We start from the raw sequence: 19,552 nt of genomic DNA, 5'->3' as shown, positions 1-19,552 counted from the left end.
TATCAAATGTATAATATATTTGTATATATGACTAAGGAATATGAAACTATTAACAGTATGACAAAATAATTAAAAAATTAAATATAAAATTGTTCATGTCATGTAAAAAGAGGGATTAGAAAATCTGGAAAAACATGAGGGTGGGACTTGGGGCTTCCCTGATGGCGCAGTGGTTGAGAGTCCGCCTGCCGATGCAGGGGACATGGGTTCATGCCCCGGTCTGGGAAGATCCCACATGCTGCGGAGTGGCTGGGCCCGTGAGCCATGGCCGCTGAGCCTGTGCGTCCGGAGCCTGTGGTCTGCAACTGGAGAGGCCACAACAGTGAGAGGCCTGCGTACCGCAAAAAAAAAAAAAAAAGTGGGACTTGAGCTGAGTCTTGAAAATTATATAGAATTTTGATAGCTAAAGAGGAAGAAATGGAAAACATGGAGACCTGGAGAAAACACAAAGCATGGAATAAGCATGGCTAACCAGTAAAATTGCAGAAGAATGAAGAATCTGTTGGACTTGAGTTATGGATGTATATTGGTGGCTAGTGGGTAGTAGAGTTGATATACTTAGAAATATAGAATCATAGGCTATTTGGACAGTAATGAAAACTGTGGTTGAGAAAGTTTAGTTCTAGTACTCAAGATGAATTGGAAGAGAATGATAATAGAGAAACAGAAGCATCAGTGATTAAGCTGGATTTGAGCATGCACAGGAAATGACTGAGAATTTTGGTGGGTTGACCTAGTAAGTCATTGAAGGAGCAAGACGAAGCTTGGGGAAAAAAAATGACAAAACCATATATTTGAAATTCTTAGCAAAGAGGTAATTTTTCAAGCCACAAGGAAAACATAAAATATGGAGAATTATGGGTCATTGTCTTTGAATTTGCTCTCTGTATGTGATATCAGCTAAAGTAAGAGAGTGGCCAAAACAAACATAAGAAGGAACAAAAGCCAGAATGATAAAAAGAAATTAATTAGCAAGTCAGCAGACCAAGAAAAGCAAAAATATCACATGCTTTGTGTGGATTGGTGAACTTGTAATTTGGCAGCAATAAGGATACTGTTGAGGATATTTAGGAAAGTGATTTTTATAGAATGAAGGGTGCAAACACAAAATTTCATATCTAATTGAAAATATGGCAACTTTACCAGAGCTATGACTGTTGGGCCATCATCTGATAGTTATCTTGCTATCTAATCAATATGAACAAGTTGACAATCTGGACTAAATGATGCAGGGATCCAGTGGTTCTCAATATTGACTCTACATTAGAATCACCTGGAGGATTATTAAAAAAATCAAACAAAAACAACAACAACAAAAAACAGATCCACAGGGTCCTACCCAAAGTAATTGCATTAGAATATCTAGACATAAAAGTTAAGCGTCTTTATTCTTTTAAAAAAGCTGTAGAGGTGATTCCAACCCACAATGTAGGACAAGAACCATTTCAAAGTTTACATTTTTCCCTCTCTAGAGTCTCTACTCAGGTCCCATTCTTTTCTTTAAAACGCAGATAAGTTGATAAAGAGGAAAATAGAACTCACTCTCTAATTCACTATTAGGTTGAATTCATGAAACAATATCACTCAGATATTTCAGACCTTATCTGGTTTAATGATCTTCCCATTTGAAAAAAAGCGCTGTCTTGGGGAATTATTTATTTACTGTGATCACATTCACTGAAAATATTAATAAATCTTTTTAATAATTGGGTGTTCTGAAAAAACTGCTGAAAGTGTACAATGGCTAAGTAAAACACAGTCATGGAAATTGTTAAAGGGTAAAACCCTTATTTTGATTTTCATCATTATATCATAATTCAATGACATGCTTGATAATCTGTGCCACAGTTTTACTTTCACATTGGCAGACTAAATTCTTTGTTATATACCAAATAAAAAGTGGTAATACACTTTTTTCCACAGGGTCTTATTTTTCTATTGCAACTTTAAAAATAATAAGTACCCAAACGACACTGCCCTAACTGGTGGTGACTTCTCTACTGCCAATAATTAATGGAAACTCTGGCACTGATACCCTGGGAGTACATTACAAGAGATTTCACTATTTGATAGTAATTAAAAATATGTTAATTGTTAATGTGTTAATATTCAGATTAGTAAGTCATTGAATAGGAACATGAAACTTACTTTCTTATATATCCACAAATAGAAAAAATGTTTTTGTCCTCATTATTGGTTTATCAAACTCTATTTAACTTTCTCTATATAAACTATAGTGATTACAATAACAAAATACAAGAATATATTTTATGTACAACTTTAAATGAATATCATCCTTGTTTTCCTAATCATATATGTTTTGATTATTTTTTTCTTTTCTTTTTTCTGTTGTTCCAGTAAATGAGGGAGGTATTAAAACAGCTTCCAATTTATGCCCAGATCCAGGAGAACCAGAAAATGGGAAGAGAGTTGGATCAGATTTTAGGTAAGATTTTAAATTGTTTATTTCATTATTTATTTTGTTAAGGTTTATTTTAATTTTAACTTCAAATATAACTAATAATATGGAGATGAAGACCTGGTGACTTAAAAGTGTGGCAGCTAGATTTCATTGATGTGTTACCATTAATAATATTTCAGTATTTTAAAGTGACTACTCAAATTTATTAGGATACTTTTTGGAGTTTAAATGATTAATCTATTGTCATGTAGTAAGTGAAAAATCATGGGATTTGATTTGAAAGACATGAGTTTGAATTCTACTTCTATTGCTTATTAATTGTCTGATCTTTGGTAAGTTATTAAATCCTGTCTGCCTGCGTTTCCTCTTCTGTAACATGTATATGAAATTTACCACATAGAATGGTGAGTTTCAAATGAGGTACTGCCTGTGAAACCTTCCTGCAAATGTTCTATAAACATTTTATATGTAATTTTTAGAAGTAAATGTAACTTGAATAAGTTTTATCTCTATCTTAAAATTAGTATTTAGTTTAAAATTTGAAATTAGTTTACTTACAACATAGAAAATGTATGTAGTAGAATATGGTAGCCATTAACTTACACTATCAAACAATATTTTTTAAAAATCTTGAATTTTCAGTAGTCCTCTGTAACATTTTACAAATGAAAGATACAAAAAATCCTATAAAATAGTAAGTGATAATTTAGTTAACATTCACAAATACTTATTTTCACAAAATATTCATGATATATTAAATTTAAAAAATGATAATGGTTATAGTTACACATACCACACATTTACAATCTTTTCTTCTTTATATTGTTTGTATAAAGGACAAATGCTGTGCTAAAGAATATCCCTATGAATAAAAAGATAGTTCTTATAATAAACACCTGTGAAAATTTTGTCCCCATGGATCATTCAAGTTAACTTAAAGTTATATTTTGATATACTTGCAGTGGAAAACAATATTAGTTCAATATGAATAAAATTGTAATTTTCTAAAAATTTTACAGAACTTTCTTTAGTCTGATAATTAATATGGATAATAATGTTTGAAAAAATCACACTAGAAAGAAATTCAATAGACCTGGGAAACTAGTCAGTCTAATCTTAATAAACTAAATGACTATATTAAAAATCAGGGCTTCCCTGGTGGCGCAGTGGTTGAGAGTCCGCCTGCCGATGCAGGGGACACGGGTTCGTGCCCCGGTCCGGGAGGATCCCACATGCCATGGAGCGGCTGGGCCCGTGAGCCATGGCCGCTGAGCCTGCGCGTCCGGAGCCTGTGCTCCACAATGGGAGAGACCACAACAGTGAGAGGCCCACGTACCGCAAAAAAAAAAAAAAAAAAAAAAAAAATCAACTAAATCTCTCAACCTCAATAATTAACTGATATTTCATAGACTGCAGAGTGGTAAACAATTTACCTAGTATTTTTACATGTATTCTTTATTTATTATAAAATGCTATAAGGTGTTTATTATTTAATCCCACTTTACAAATAAGAAAACTGAAACTCTGTTTATCCAGCTAATAATTTGATGGAATTGAAATTTGAACTCGTTACTTCCTGATTCTAAATTCTGACCCTTTAATCACTATATTACATTATGCTTTGAAACCAAACTTCATTCACATCCCATCCTTGCAGTAAACTGTCTTGTCTTCTCCAAGAGTTGGTTTCGTCAGATCTAAAAACGAGGACAATAATACTTGTTTCATGGATTGAGGGAAAGATTACATGAGATAACGTATGCATGGTAGTAATCATAAAGCTTAAGACAAATAAGTATTCAGTTAATTCTAGCTTCTATTGTAGTATGATAAGATAAATGAAATAGTTATTAATATTTATTTGGTCTCACTTTTTGCAAAAATATGAGGTTTATTAGAAATAGACTTAATAGGAACATAGTGAGTTAAATTACCTTTTAGTGGATTTCAAATCATAAGATTATCTTACAGTCATGTTTCAAGATCCTGATAGATGTTAGTCATCAAGATGCTCACAGTCAGGCTAAGATATAATAGAGTCATTATAATTTAAGAACATGCGAAATGTCATGGAGACAGAAGAGGTATGGTATTTTGGACAGCTAGGAGATGAGGGTCACAGAGGCAAATGTTGAGGTGGAAGTATGAAGTATGATTAGAATCTGGTATAGAGAGGCAGAGAAATCCAGAGACCATTTATATGTTTATACATTCATTGTCTACATATATTGTTTGCCTATTATGTACCTGGCTTTGTACCAGGAACAAATAAAACACTTAACAGCAGACATAGTACATGCCCCCCATAGGTCTTCAAATTTAATGGCAAAAAAGACAATAAACAATGAAATGAATCTCAAATTTTAAAAAGTACTGTGAAATAAAAAAATAAAATAAAAAATTAAGCTTCTGTGAGAGAGGATAAAGATGTCAGAGTGGGAATCCACCCAGTGTAAGAAGGTCCCACTTTCACTGATACCAGAAGAATTTTATGCCTTTAGACTATAGGAAAGGAAGAGCCTCACACTGAGGAAGAGCTTGATGAGCCATTCCAGGAAAATAAAGATTAGGGAGTCTAAATTATAGACTGTAAATTGAAGAAAAGCACAGAATTCAATAGAAAAGCGGTAGAATGAAGTTGAGGAGATGTGGGGAAACCAGAGCTCTTATTCAGAAGAAGCAGATTGGCAGCCATTCTGCTTAATCTGCACTGAAGATATGTTTTGTTTTAAACACACAGTGTTTTTAAAATATGTGAGTCAACATTTAAAAATCAGGAGATTTCACACACACATACACACACACGTGCGCATGCACACACGTTTTTGTATTCCCTTTTTAGATTTGGCAGCTAAAACCAATGTACCTTCATTGCAACATCTACTAGAACCAATTAACAGATGTTCCCTTTAGGCTAAGCAAACTCTCTGGTTCACAGTAGTCACTCCTAGGCTTCTTCACTCATGTAGGTCACCTACCTATTATGGGAAGCTGTAAAGAGTTTTGAGAGAGAGAGCTGATTCAATTTATATTTTCAGTACATCATGCTTTATACTTTAGATAGGTGGATTGAAGAAAACAAGTTTTAGTTAGAAGGCCAGTGCAGCAGTCTGGTTTTAAGATGGTAGAGACTTAGACTATGGTGATAGCAGTGAACTAGATAGACTTAAGATATCTTTTGGGTCTTGGACACTCAAATTCGCAGTGTCCAATGATATTTTATGTGGAAAGTAAGGAAACAAAAAAGGATGATCCCTAATTTCCTCAGCTTGAACATCATGAAATTGGGGTAAATAATTATATTTAATTAAGTGTGGAAGTCCAGAGGTTTTGAGGGAAAAAAATAAGAGTTCAGTTTAGAGATTGTAAACTTCAAATGACTTAGTGATTTACAAGTGGGTATGTTAAGTTCATAGGTGAACATAATTAAAGTTCAGAGATAGCAAGGAAATATCAGTATGTAGATGTTACTAAGAATCCTAAAGCAGCATGAATAGATGACATCAGTTAGACAGTGTAGAATGACGAGAGAATCTATGACATAGTCCAAAGTTCTATGCTATTTCATGATATGATTGATTTTAAGAAGCTATCAGGGGCTTCCCTGGTGGCGCAGTGGTTGAGAGTCTGCCTGCCGATGCAGGGGACACGGGTTCGTGCCCCGGTCCGGGAAGATCCCACATGCCGCGGAGCGGCTGGGCCGTGAGCCATGGCTGCTGAGCCTGCAGCCGCAACGGGAGAGGCCCCAACAGTGAGAGGCCGGTGTACTGCAAAAAAAAAAAAAAAAAAAGAAACTAGCAAATCATTCTCACGAGTAGCAAGAGAAATAGGCATGGATGAAGTAAGGGAAGGAAGTCCTTTAAAAGGGGTCAGGAATTTTGAATACAATTGAAAATGATGAGGATAGAAGACTGTCTCTTAAATTTGACAACATGAAGGTTGTTGGCAAGAGTGATTTCATTGGAGTGACAAAGGTTGAAACAAATTGAAATAAGCTGAAGAGTGAATAGACAGTTCAGATAGGTAATAGCTTTGGAACATCAAATTGCATAAAGCAGAAGAATAATGGAGCAGTTCTATAGTCATTAGGAAGTCAAAAGAGATTTTCTTTTTAGAGATACAAGAAACCAGAGCATGTTTATTGGATGATACAAATAATCCTGTAGAGAGGAAAATACTGATGATAGGAAAGATTCCTAGTGGGTATAAGTAAAGGAACATAACTTTTTTGGAGAAAATAAACATCCCAAGGACAGGAATAGTGCTCTAGAGACTGTGAGCCACAACTACTGAGCCTATGTGCCACAACTACTGAAGCCTGCATTTCCTAGAGCCCATGCTCCGCAACAAGAGAAGCCACCGCAATGAGAAGCCCACGCACCGCAAAGAAGCCCCTGCTTGCTGCTACTAGAGAAAGCCCATGCGGAGCAACGAAGACCCAATTAAAAAAAAAACAAAAAAAACAGATTTTGTGAAGGGAAAATGAGAGAGCTTATATTTAATACTTTTACTCTGTGAAGGCTGCATCAAGCAAGACCATCAAATTTATATATATACATACATGTAAATGAGAGAGAGAGAGATGGGAATGGATGGGAGAGGAACTTTGAGAGAAAAACTGGAAATAGTCATTACCCAATAGTGGGAGAGCAGGTTTGATATAGAAATATTACCTTGCTAAGTAATTTTGAGTGTCCTTTTGAGATTGATGATAATGAATCTGCCTAGTTATATGATTTCTATCTAGAATTACTAAGCTTCCCAGGTACAAGCATTAAAAGGATTGTGCAAAGGCGTGATAAACTTCAGTGCATTCGGGAAATTTCTAGTGGTTCTTCTAGGCATAACAAATAGAAACATGGATGTAGAACAAAGAAAATTTCAAGCAGAGTTATAGGTTGGGGGTCCTTTACAAGATAAGTGGATTAGATCATCTTTCATGTTCAGTTTCAGCTATAAACAAGACCGATTCAGAAATAGCAGGTAAAATATTTTTAATCTGTTTCAGAAGGGAAAGAAATATTTTTTTTGTGTTTTAAAAAGTATAAAACGGTAATCATTCTTATATAAAAGGCTATGGGAAGCACCCCAAAGAATAAGAAAAGGGAAAGCAGGTAAAGGAATAAAAATCACTGACAAAAGGTATACTATGTCAGCTTATTTTGAAGCAATATACATTTAGTTAGGGCTTGAATTAACTCTCTGTTACTGGACCCCTATCATTTCAAAGGAAAATTAACCTCTGTTAGGCAGGTACACGATGAATCACTGCTTCATATGGAAGCAAGCTTGGTTGTTGGATTGAAGCACCAGTCCCTGCCCCATAAATATTAAAACAAACAAACAAACAACAAAGAAGCAAAAAACACAAAAATAACTCACGACAGTCTCTTCTGGTGCCCTTTATCCATTTATCTATGTAATACTCTAGTTCTTTGAGGTACCAGGGCTCACACATTTCTGCAATTTAGCAAACATCCAGGTAAGTGTAAGAAGTCAGTCTCCCCCACTATTTAGTGCCTCTTTACTCACTGAATTATCTTCTTGAAGCCTCCCTCCTAACTGGGTTGAGGTAGGAGTGGGGACCACCCACTCAAATGCTCCAATTCCCTCCAAAGAAATTATACTTGCAAACTTTTCATTAATTGGTATCCTCAAATCTTCTGATACATCCTTCCTGGAGCTAAGCTATGTGTTATTCTAATGATCTTGAATGAATTTTTTTAATACATCCTTAACAAATTCCACACAAATGTTCTGAAACCCCTCTTTTAGAATGTGTGAGCACATATCCTCATTTATCAGCCTTGGGGCTTCAGCTAAAACTGAAAGAACCAGAAATGTCTCATTTGTTAACATACTTTTCCATAAATGATCATTTCCGAAGAAGGGAAAATTGTGAAACGAGTCCTATTCCATCTGTAAGTATGAAAAATTGATGAGGACCTAACCATAGATGATTTTTAAAACAAATGAATGAATGAAAGTTCTAATAACAGAACATTAAACTGTTTATAAGCTGCATTTATTAAGATTTCATCTATAAATGTTTGTGTTTCCTAAATCTTAAAATTATATGGCTTCTAAGATAAGCACACAAATATACATAAATATAAAACAACTTTTGTTTATTGGCTTCTTAGCTGTTAAGAACATGTTTTTCTCTGTTACTCATATCTTAAAAAACTCTACCAAGACAATTTCTCAAGATTTGCCAATTACCATTGTTAATCTTATAGCAGCCCCTGAATGTATTGGCATAGGATCTAGGGAGAGCAATTCTTATGCACCGGACTAGAATTCAGGTCTTATTTTCAAGTGCAATATTATTTTCTTATAACACACAAAAATTATTTAGGTAGTAGGGTGGCTTTCAATTTTTTAAATTGGAAACACCATTTCCTAGCAAACCAAACTTAAAACTTGATAGTAATTACAAGCAGCCAGGGGCAGGGTGGGGGTGAGGGGCAGACAGGAAAGTAGGAACAGTTGTTTATAGCACCAAACACCACTGATTCTTTTTTTTTGGGGGGGGTTTATTGTTTTAATTTTTATTGAAGTATAGTTGATGTACAATGTTGTGTTAGTTTCAGGTGTACAGCAAAGTGAATCAGTTTCATATACATATATCCACTCTTTTTTAGATTATTTTCCCATACAGGCTATTACAGTGTACAGTGTAGTAGAGTTCCCTGTTCTATACAGTAGGTCTTTATTAGTTATCTATTTATATATAGTAGTGAGTATATGTCAATCCCAATCTTCCAATTTATCTCTCCCCACCCCATTATCTCCTGGTAACCATAAGCTTGTTTTCTACGTCTGTGACTCTATTTCTGTTTTGTAAATAAGTTCATTTGTACCCTTTTTTTTAGATTCCACATATAAGTGATATCATATGATATTTGTCTTTCTCTGTCTGACTTACTTCACTCAGCATGACAATCTCTAGGTCCATCCCTGTTGCTGCAAATGGCATTATTTTGTGTTTTTTTTATGCCTGAGTAATAGTCCATTGTATCCATGTACCACATCTTCTTTATCCATTCCTCTGTTGATGGACATTTAGGTTGCTACCATGTCCTGGCTATTGTAAATAGTGCCGCATTGGACATTGGGATGCATGTATCTTTTCAAATTATGGTTTTAGAGGGAACCTACCTCAACGTAATAAAAGCCATGAACAACAAATCCACAGTGAACATCATTCTCAGAGGTGAAAAAACACTGATTTTTCTTTTGAAGTATCTCTAGAGTCTGAGCCCTCATCCATTGCCACTTCTATTCTTTTAGCTCAGATTTGATTAAATCCCTAACAATTCCTGCAGGCTTCAAGGTTTCAGTGTAGTGTCACTCAATGCAATCAATAAACCACCAAAACCGTAAATAAAAATATATAAATTGATTGATTAGAATCAAAATGTCAGTGTCCTTTGGTCTGTAAATTTGGAGGCTAAGAGAGAAGGGATTAATTAAAGTACTTTTAAAAGTTTTTGCTTGTGTTTTTTTTGTTTGTTTTGTTTTTTTTACTTAAACATTGCAAAACCTAGTTAGAACTGCTTTGAAATTTGAAGCAGGTAACTTCTCATATGTTACCTGCCATCCTATAATAAAATAGCATTGCCTTTTCTATTCATTTATCTTACACTATTTTATAGTACTCATCACCACTGAAGTAATGTATATGTATTTTATTTTTATGTTTTCTGTCAAGCCCCACTAGAATATTGGCTGTAACAGTCCATGGGCTTTGTTTGGTATAGTATCAACTTCACTGAAAATAAGTTTTAGCCACTCAATAAATACTTGTTTTTTAAACAAATGGGATCTTAAAAAATTTATGAAATCACTAATCTTTCAAGATTTAGAATATATGAAGCACTTTCAAGACAGAACACTAGGTAGGCATATACACAGTTTCACTTCATAATGTATATAAATATTATTTTCATAATATTTTTAAAATACCACAGCAAAAATATTACTTTTAAAAAGGCATACAAAAACTTGAAAGAGCAAATTAAATACAAAGATGAAGAATAGTAAAAAGTAGAGTAGATATAAATGAAAGTGAACAAGAAATTAATAGAGAAAAATCCATAAAACCAAAAGGTAGTTTTATTGAAAAGATCAATAAAATTGATAATCTCTAGAGACAGACTAATCAAAGAGAGAGGGAGAGAGGGAGAGAGAGAGAGGGAAAGAGAGAAAAGAGAGTAAGAGAAGAGATACAATCCACGAATATTAAAGGATAATAAAGAAATATGAGCAACTCTGTGCCTACAAATTTGATAATTTAGGTTATATTGATGGATTTCTTGAAAAACACAATCTATAAAATTCTCACAAAAAGAAATAAATCATCTGAAATGACCTAAAACTATTAAAGAAATTAAATCAATAATTAAAACCTTCCATTGGTGGGAATGTAAATTGGTACAGCCACTATGGAGAACAGTAAAAACTAAAAATACAAGTACCATATGACCCAGCTACCCCACTCCTAGGCATATACCCAGAGAAGACCATAATTCGAAAAGATACATGCCTCCCAATATTCATTGCAGCACTATTTACAATAGCCAGGTCATGGTAGCAACCTAAATGTCCATTAACAGAGGAATGGATAAAGATGATGTGGTACATATATATATAATGGACTATTAGTCACAAAAGAGAACAAAATAATGCCATTTGCAGCAACAAGGATGGACCTAGAGATTGTCATACTGAGTGAAGTAAGACAGAGAAAGACAAATACCACATGATATCATTTATATGTGGAATCTAATAAAAAGGTACCAATTAACTTACAAAACAGAAGTTATAGTCACAAATGTAGAAAACAACCTTATGGTTACCAGAGGATGTGCGGGGGGGGAATAAATTGGGAGATTGGGATTGACATATACACAATACTATATATAAAATAGATAACTAATAAGAACCTACTGTATAGCACAGAGAACTCTACTCAATACTCTGTAATGGCCTATATGGGGAAAGAATCTAAAAAAACGATTGTATATATGTATATGAAACTGATTCACTTCCCTGTACACGTGAAAATAACACAATATTGTAAATCAAATATACTCCAATAATTTTTTTAATGAAATAAATTTAAAAATAAACCTTCCAAAATAGCAAGCATCAGGCCCAGATTGATTCACTGGTGAATTTTAACAAACATTTAAAGAATAAATGATACCAATTTTCTACAATCTCCTCCAGAAAAATAGAGGGAGTACTTTCAAACTCATTTTACGAGTGCTCACTACCCTAATACAAAAATCAAAGACATTGCTGCAAAGTAAAATTTCAAACCAATATGTCCAATGAACATAGATGCAAAATTTTTCAACAAAATATTAGCAGATTAAGTTTGACATTGTATTAAAAGAAGTATACAGCATGACTAAATGGGTTTTATTCCAGGTATAGAGGGCTGGCTTGACATTCAGAACTCAAGTCATCTCATAAGTGGGCTAAAAAAGAACATATCACCATTGCAATAGAATGAAGAAAAAAAACAAAAAACATTTGACAAAATCCAACCCTCTCAGAAAATTACAAAGAAAAGAGAACTTTATCAATTTGTTAAAGAACATCTACTACTACAAATATGCAGCTAACATGATAATACTTAGTGGTGAGAAACTTTTTCCCAAGATCAGAAACAAAACAAGAATTTCCCCTCTCACCACTGTTTTTCAACATCATACTGAAAGTCTTAGCTAATACACTAAGACATGAAAAGGAAATAAAAGGTTTATAAATTTGGAAGGAAGAAATGAAACAAACTTTTTTTCTTGCAGATTGTATGATTGTCTATGTAAAAAGTTCCAAAGAATCAACAAAGAAACTTGTGGAACTAGTAAGTGATAATAGCAAGGTTTTACGATACATATACAAAAGTTAATTGTTTTTTTGTATACCAGCAATGAACAAGTGGAATTTGAAATTAAAAGCACAGTATCATTTACATTAGCACCAAAAAATAAAAAAGAAAGACTTAGGTTTAAATATAACAAAATATTTATAAGATCTATATGAGGAAAATGACAAAATTCTGATTAAAGAAATCAAAGATCTAAATCAATGGAGAAATATTCCAGGTTCATGGATGGGAAGAATTAATATTAGTAAGATGTCAAATCTTTCCAACTTGAGCTATAACTTCAGTGTTAGTGAAAATCCAAGAAAGTTATTTTGTGTCCATCAACAAAATAATTCTAATATTTTTGTAGAAAGGCAAAGACCCAGAATAGCCTACATGATATTGAAGAACAAACAAGGGACTAACTCTTCCTCAGGAAGAGGGTGAGGGATGAGTAGGTAAACTCATTTGGGGCAGTGAAACTATTCTGTATGATACTGTACAGGTGAATACATGACATTATGCATTTGTCAAAACCTATAGAATACAAAAAGTGAACCCTAGTATAAATGTGGACTTAATTAATTAAGTGTATCAATATTGATTTGGTTCATCAACTGTAACAAATGTACCCCACTAATGCAAGATGGTAATAATAGAAGAAACTGTGTTTGTGTGTGCATGTGTGTGTTGGGGGGGAAGAAGGGTGCATATAGGAACCTTCTGTACTTTCTGTGCATTTTTTCTATAAATGTGAAATTGTTCTGAAATATAAAGTATTAAAAATGAAACAAAAACATACAAGCAATTTTATATTTTGAACTGAGTGATATATATATATCTGTATGCATGTACACATACATGTGTATGTTTTTTTTGACTATAATATCATATTAAAATACTTCTCTAGAATATTGGTATAATAAACTCAAACGTTTCATTCTCCTGGCATGGCAGTAATTTCTGAGAAGGAGAACTTTAGAGAGAAGGAAAAGAGATATTTCAATTGAGACGTGTTTTTTGACAGATAAGAACAGCTCCCCCATCTCAGTTTCCATGGCCACAATTGTAGTTAACCCTTTTTAAACATTTTTAGGTAATTGCAATGTCAGCTTTACTAGCTGCAGATTCTTCCTCTTTTCATCCATGTACAAGTTATTATCACATTAGTCTTCCAAAAATATCTGTAACAATGTGTTTTTTCAACTCAAACACCAGCAGAGCTTTCCTATGGACTACTTATTCACAAACTACTCATTTTTGGCATTTAAAACATCTCAAAATATATCCAATGTTGCCACATCTGTCTGCCAACCATATTTTTATGGTGACAAATTACCCTTACATAGTTTGCCTCAAATATGTCTGATTTTCCCTGACTTCTCCGCTCGGTTTTGTTGTTTCTTCCTCCTGGAATATTCTATCCCAGCATTCTTGCCTGTGTCATCTTACGCATTCTTCAAGGACTCACTTAAAATCCTCCTTCCTAAAGCTTTACTTATTTCCACAATCTGTTACAATCTGGTTAACTCCTCCAGCATTGTGTGTATCTTCATTACAGTACTTAAAATATTTTTTTTTCCTTGTCTTGTAGAAACTTTTCTAAGTGTAAAATCCTTGGAATCAGAAATAAGATTATTCATATATCTGTATGCCTGATGAAGAGAGTTCAATAACTGTAGTGAATTGAACGGCTTAAAACAGCAGCTTCAGAATTTTTCCATTAATTTCTCTGATCATATGACCTTATAGCAGGACTTCAAACTCATCATAAAACTAAATGATTTATAGGCAGCAGTTGCTAAAACACTCTTGTATGCACAAAATAAATATTTTTTAATCACTGAGGAAATATATAAGAAAATCCTTGGGAAAGTATGGCATCTTATAGACTTGTATTTTACTTACCATTTTATGCTTTAATCTCCAAGGTGAGAGTCCCAGAATCTGTGTTTTGAAATTTTAAAAACTTTCTTTCTAATTTGAAATTCCTATGGAGCATAACAGACTTTTAAAGGGAGAAATGCTGCCAAAGAGATATTGAAGCTGCCAGCAGTTTCTATGCTGAAAAATAAATTAAAAATTTAAACGTCTTTTAAAATTATAACTAAATGTCTGGGAAAGCTCAGCCTCCGAGATTCTTAAGTTTCACAGACTTTACTTCTGCAGGAAAGGCCTTGTCTGATACTTTTCCTTTCAAGAGATGTCACCCATTAGGGGCATGAATTTGTCTTCTTGAGAGCAAAGAATAATGTTGGATCCAAAATTTGGGTTTTCATTTGGATTATTAAAACACTGGTATATCTTGGGATTGAAACAGCAGGGAATATGCTTCTCATCTGGTAATATTAAAACATGACTATAATGAGGAAAGTCTGCCTATCATGATGTAAATCTATCACACTTTTAAATGTGGACCCATCTTCACCCGTTCTCCTAGCATAAGATTTGTAAATATGGTAGTATGCTTATTTATATATCTAACTTTGATAATTGCAAAGACATCATTAATAGAAACTTCAAAGGTGTTCTATCTCTTCCCACAAAATATCTTCTGAAGAATAGCCTACACATGTGGCACTTCCTTCCTCACCACACAGCTATTTCCTAATATTTTGTAATCTGACTTTTTGCATCATCTCTTAAATTACTAATGACTTTTCTATCCCTAAATTAAGTTAATTTTCTCACTGCTCATTTCCCTTGACCCTTCTGTCACCATTGTAATCTCTTTTTGGGGTCTTTAAATGACCAAAAAATATCTTGGTTTCCATGAGTTTACTCTCTGACCACCCATTTTTCACTCTTGAGGAATTCACTTTCTCCTCCCATTCCCTAAAAAATAAACATTCCTCAGTGTTCCATCTTCAAAACTCCCCTCTTCTACTATATATTCAGCTTTAAGAATAGCATTACATGGACTTCCCTAGTGGCGCAGTGGTTGAGAGTCTGCCTGCCGATGCAGGGGACACGGGTTCGTGCCCCGGTCTGGGAAGATCCCATATGCCGTGGAGCTTGCGCGTCCAGAGCCTGTGCTCCGCAGCGGGAGAGGCCACAACAGTGAAAGGCCCGCGTACCGCAAAAAAAAAAAAAAAAAAAAAAAAAGAATAGCATTACTTCTGAAGGATTCAGTAATCATGACTTTACATGTTTCTCTCAGGTCTTCATTATTTTCATTCTTCTGAGATATAGATATTTATTATGTTAACTTAAAACAATTGAACTGGTCTTTTCTCCACAACACATATACATCATTACGAGTGAGAGAGCATGGAATTTGGAATCAGTTGGACTTAATTTTAGATGCCGCCACTCTTTTATTAGACTTAGAGAAGCTTTTTATTCTCCCCAAAGTTCTGTTTCTTTTTCAATAAAAATGGAAAGAGTAATACCAAATTGTACTGTTTTAGTGAAGGACTAGATTATCTAACAGTCATAAAATTGCATAGTGAAGTACCCAGGATAAAGTAAAGCTTTTTCTTTCTTTTTTTTATTTTCTTATGATTTCCCCAGTGAATTCAGATTTTAAAATCTTCACTCTTTCTCCAAATCCTGCTTCTTCAATCTTGTTAATTATTTTCAATTCATATTGCCTCCATCCTACTTTATACACTTAAAACTTCTCACCAGTGCAATTGTAATGGTCTCTTATTCTACTGCAAGATGTATTACACTTGGCTTTCAGATAAAGGTTATTATTATATAGCTACTGAGACATTACCCCTGGATCATAAACTTGTATCTCCCATGGCTCATTGAATTAAGAAATTATATCAGTTATCACACACATACATATAGTATACATTAACTTAAAAGAACTTTCATGTCATTATTTTGTTACTAATTAAAACATTGTATGTGTCAATATCACTATTTTGCTAATAAGTAAACCTGTATGCCAGGTGTTTGCACACTTAGCAGTAATAAAAGCATGCCTTGAACATAGAGCTTATGGCTTGCAATTTGGTGCTCTTCCCCCCTCACTTATACATTTGCATTCTAGCATTTAAATTTCTCCTTAATACAGGCCAAACCTAACTTTCTGACATTATATTTCTATTTCTACCATATTGTGTTACAGACTGCTAAATGTGCCTCTTCAGAAAATAAATTATTTTAGTTGTGTGATGCATATTTTTAGAAAGAAACATTAAAAAAAAACACAAACTACTATTTCCTGAAACTAACCATTTGCTTAAGGCAAACTGTTCTTCCAAATGCCTCTACACTTTATCAGCTCAGTAATTTAGCACATGCTTTTCTCTCTTCCTAGAATATGTTTGACTATAAGAATCCTATCCATTCTTCAAATGGACTTTCTTCTTCCTTGGTTTCCCATAACTTGTATCCATGCTCTCTTGGCTCATATGGCTTGAATGATATTCACTGTATGCTTCTCTTACCACAATACTGGAATTTATTCTGTTTTTTGAAGGCAGCTATTGGCTTATTACATTATTCATCACCAAGTCAAAAAAAGTTTAGATGCTTAAGGAAAGCTTGCTTATTTGAATTCGAGTAAACTTGCACTGCAGCCTTCCTCTGGTGTTACGTTTCAAGACCAGTACAATTAAGACTTATCATTACTATCATTGTCTCTGTGGAAAGTTGTTTCTGGCCTCTTTGACAGAGTTCCATAAAAGACATATTACCTATGTCTGAAAACAAAGAGCAGTGAAAGCATAAATACTCTATTGTTGTGTGGGGTCCAGATTGCACAGGACAATATCATCATATTAAAACTAGCTCTAATTTTAAAAAGTCTATTTTAAGTTGCATAAATATATAGAAGAAATAGTAAGCCTAGATTTTTGAAAGTTATTCCAAGTATGTTTATCTAAGCTGATAGGACATTTAGGAAATATGAGTTGTGAAAATGGTTGACATGGGTAGGCAATCTTAAAAGAAAACACAAATAACAAACCTTAGTCCTTACACTGTACATACTTACTGAGGAGCTTAGCACTTTATCTATACTTTGTCTGCTTTATCCTCATTGTTTCCTCATTACTGGAGGGTTCCAATGTTACAGTAAAAATATTAAAAAGAAAAAGTGATACAAGGAATAGTTTGAGGCTACAAATCATTTAAATCATTATAGTATTTCATTGAAATAAAGTTTAAAATATACATATTTAGAAATGTATGAAAACATTCCATTTAGGACATAATTTTTGATGAACAAAATATGGATAAAGAAAGTATTTCTGCTTGTGTAATGTGGGAATACTTTGTGTATACTAATAGTAATTTCAGATCTATAAAAAATGAGATTGTTTCATGTATTTTATTCTATATATTATTAAATGACAATATTTTGAAAAAAGTTATAATAAAAATATATATTTAAGAATCTTTCCTAATTTGCCAGCAATATGGTTGAGTGAAGGATGTGAGATCACCTCTTCTTACAAAAGCAAAATCACAAATAACTGCTGAACAACCATAGACAAAAAAAAAACAAAAAACGCTGGAACCTACCAAAAAAGATACCCTATATCTAAAGAAAAAGAGAAGCCAAAATGAGACAGTAGGAAGGGCACAATTGTAATAAAATCAAATCCCATACCCGCTGGGTGGGAGGCCCACAAACTGGAAAATAATTATACCACAGAAGTTCTCCCACAGGAGTGAAAGTCCTGAGCCCCACGTCAGGCTTCCCAGCCTGGGGGTTTGATAATGGGAGGAGGAGCCCCCAGAGAATTTCTCTTCGAAGGCCAGAAGGGTTTCATTGCAGGAATTTCACAGGATTGGGGGAAATAGAAACTCCACTTTTGGAAGGTGCGCACAAGGTCCTGTGTACACCAGGACCCAGGGAAATAAACAGTGACTTCATAAGAGACTGGGCCAGACTAGTATTGGAGGGTCCCCTGTGGAGTCAGGGGGCAGCTGTGGCTCACTGTGGGGACAAAGACACGGGCAGCAGCAGTTCTGTTGAATAATCATTGGTGTGAGCCCTCCTGGAGGCCACCATTTCCTCCCCAAGACCTAGCCCCACCCAATAGCCTGTAGGCTCCAGTGCTGGGACACCTCAGGCCAAACAACCAACAGGGTGGGAACACAGCGCCACCCATCAGCAGACAGGCTGCTTAAATTCTTCCTGAACAAGGCCCTGCCCACGAGAAGGACAAGACCTAGCTCCACCCACCAGTGGGCAGGAAGCAGACCCTCCCACCAGAAAGCCAACACAAGCCTCTTAGACAGGCTTATTCACCAGAGGGCAGACAGCAGAAAAAAGAATTACAATCCCACAGCCTGTGAAATGGCAACTGCAATCACAGAAAGTTAGAAAAAATGAGGTGGCAGAGGAATATGTCCCAGATGAAGGAACAAGTTAAAACCCCAGAAGAACAGCTAAGTGAAGTGGAAATAGGTAATCTACTGGAAAAAGAATTTAGAGTAATGATAGTGAAGATCATCCAAGATCTCAGAAAAGAATGGAGGCACAGATTGAGAAGATGCAAGAAATGTTTAATAAAGACCTAGAAGAACTAAAGAACAAACAAACAGAGATAAACAATATAATAACTGAATTGAAAGATACACTAGAAGGAATCAATAGAGTAACTGAGGCAGAAGAAAGGATAAATGAGCTGGGAGACAGAATGGTGGAAATCAATGCCACAGAAAAGAATAAAGAAAAAATAATCAAAAGAAATGAAGACAGTCTAAGAGACCTCTGGGACAACATTAAATGAACAACATTTGCATTATAGGGGTCCCAGAAGGAAAAGAGAGAAAGGACCTGAGAAAATATTTGAAGAAATAATAGCTGAAAATTTCCTTAACGTGGGAAAGGAAGCAGCCAACCAAGTTCAGGAAGACCAGAGAATCCCAGGCAGGATAAACCCAAGGAGGAACACACCGGAAAACATAGTCATCAAACTGACAAAAATTAAAGAGAAAGAAAAAATATTAATAAGCAACAAGGGAAAAGCAACAAATGACATACAAGGGAACTCCCATAATGTTGTCAGCTGATTTCTCAGCAGAAACTCTGTAGGCCAAAAGGGAGTGACACAATATATTTAAAGTTATGAAAGGGAAGAACCTACAACCAAGAATACTCTACCCAGCAAGGCTGTAATTCACATTCAACGGAGAAATCAAAAGCTTTACAGATAAGCAAAAACTAAAAGAATTCAGCACAACCAGACCAGCTTTGCAACAAATGCTAAAGGAACTTCTCTAAGTGCAAAAGAAAAGGCCAGTACTAGAAACAAGAAAATTACAAATGGAATAGCTCACTG

At 34.5% G+C, this 19,552-nt stretch overlaps 1 protein-coding gene across 1 annotated transcript in view; it reads left to right on the top strand.

The window, feature by feature from the left end:
* Nucleotides 1–19,552, top strand: part of CSMD3 (CUB and Sushi multiple domains 3) — a 1,064,314-nt gene that overhangs the window by 420,570 nt on the left and 624,192 nt on the right. Inside the window, exon 9 of the mRNA XM_004265377.3 lies at nucleotides 2,359–2,446. Within this exon, the coding sequence (XP_004265425.1) occupies nucleotides 2,359–2,446 (88 nt within the window). The remainder of the gene's footprint in view (nucleotides 1–2,358; nucleotides 2,447–19,552) is intronic.

The sequence above is a fragment of the Orcinus orca genome, chromosome 17 (genome assembly GCF_937001465.1).
Source record: "Orcinus orca chromosome 17, mOrcOrc1.1, whole genome shotgun sequence".
Lineage (NCBI taxonomy): Eukaryota > Metazoa > Chordata > Mammalia > Artiodactyla > Delphinidae > Orcinus > Orcinus orca.
This window is presented reverse-complemented; position numbering and strand designations above follow the sequence as displayed.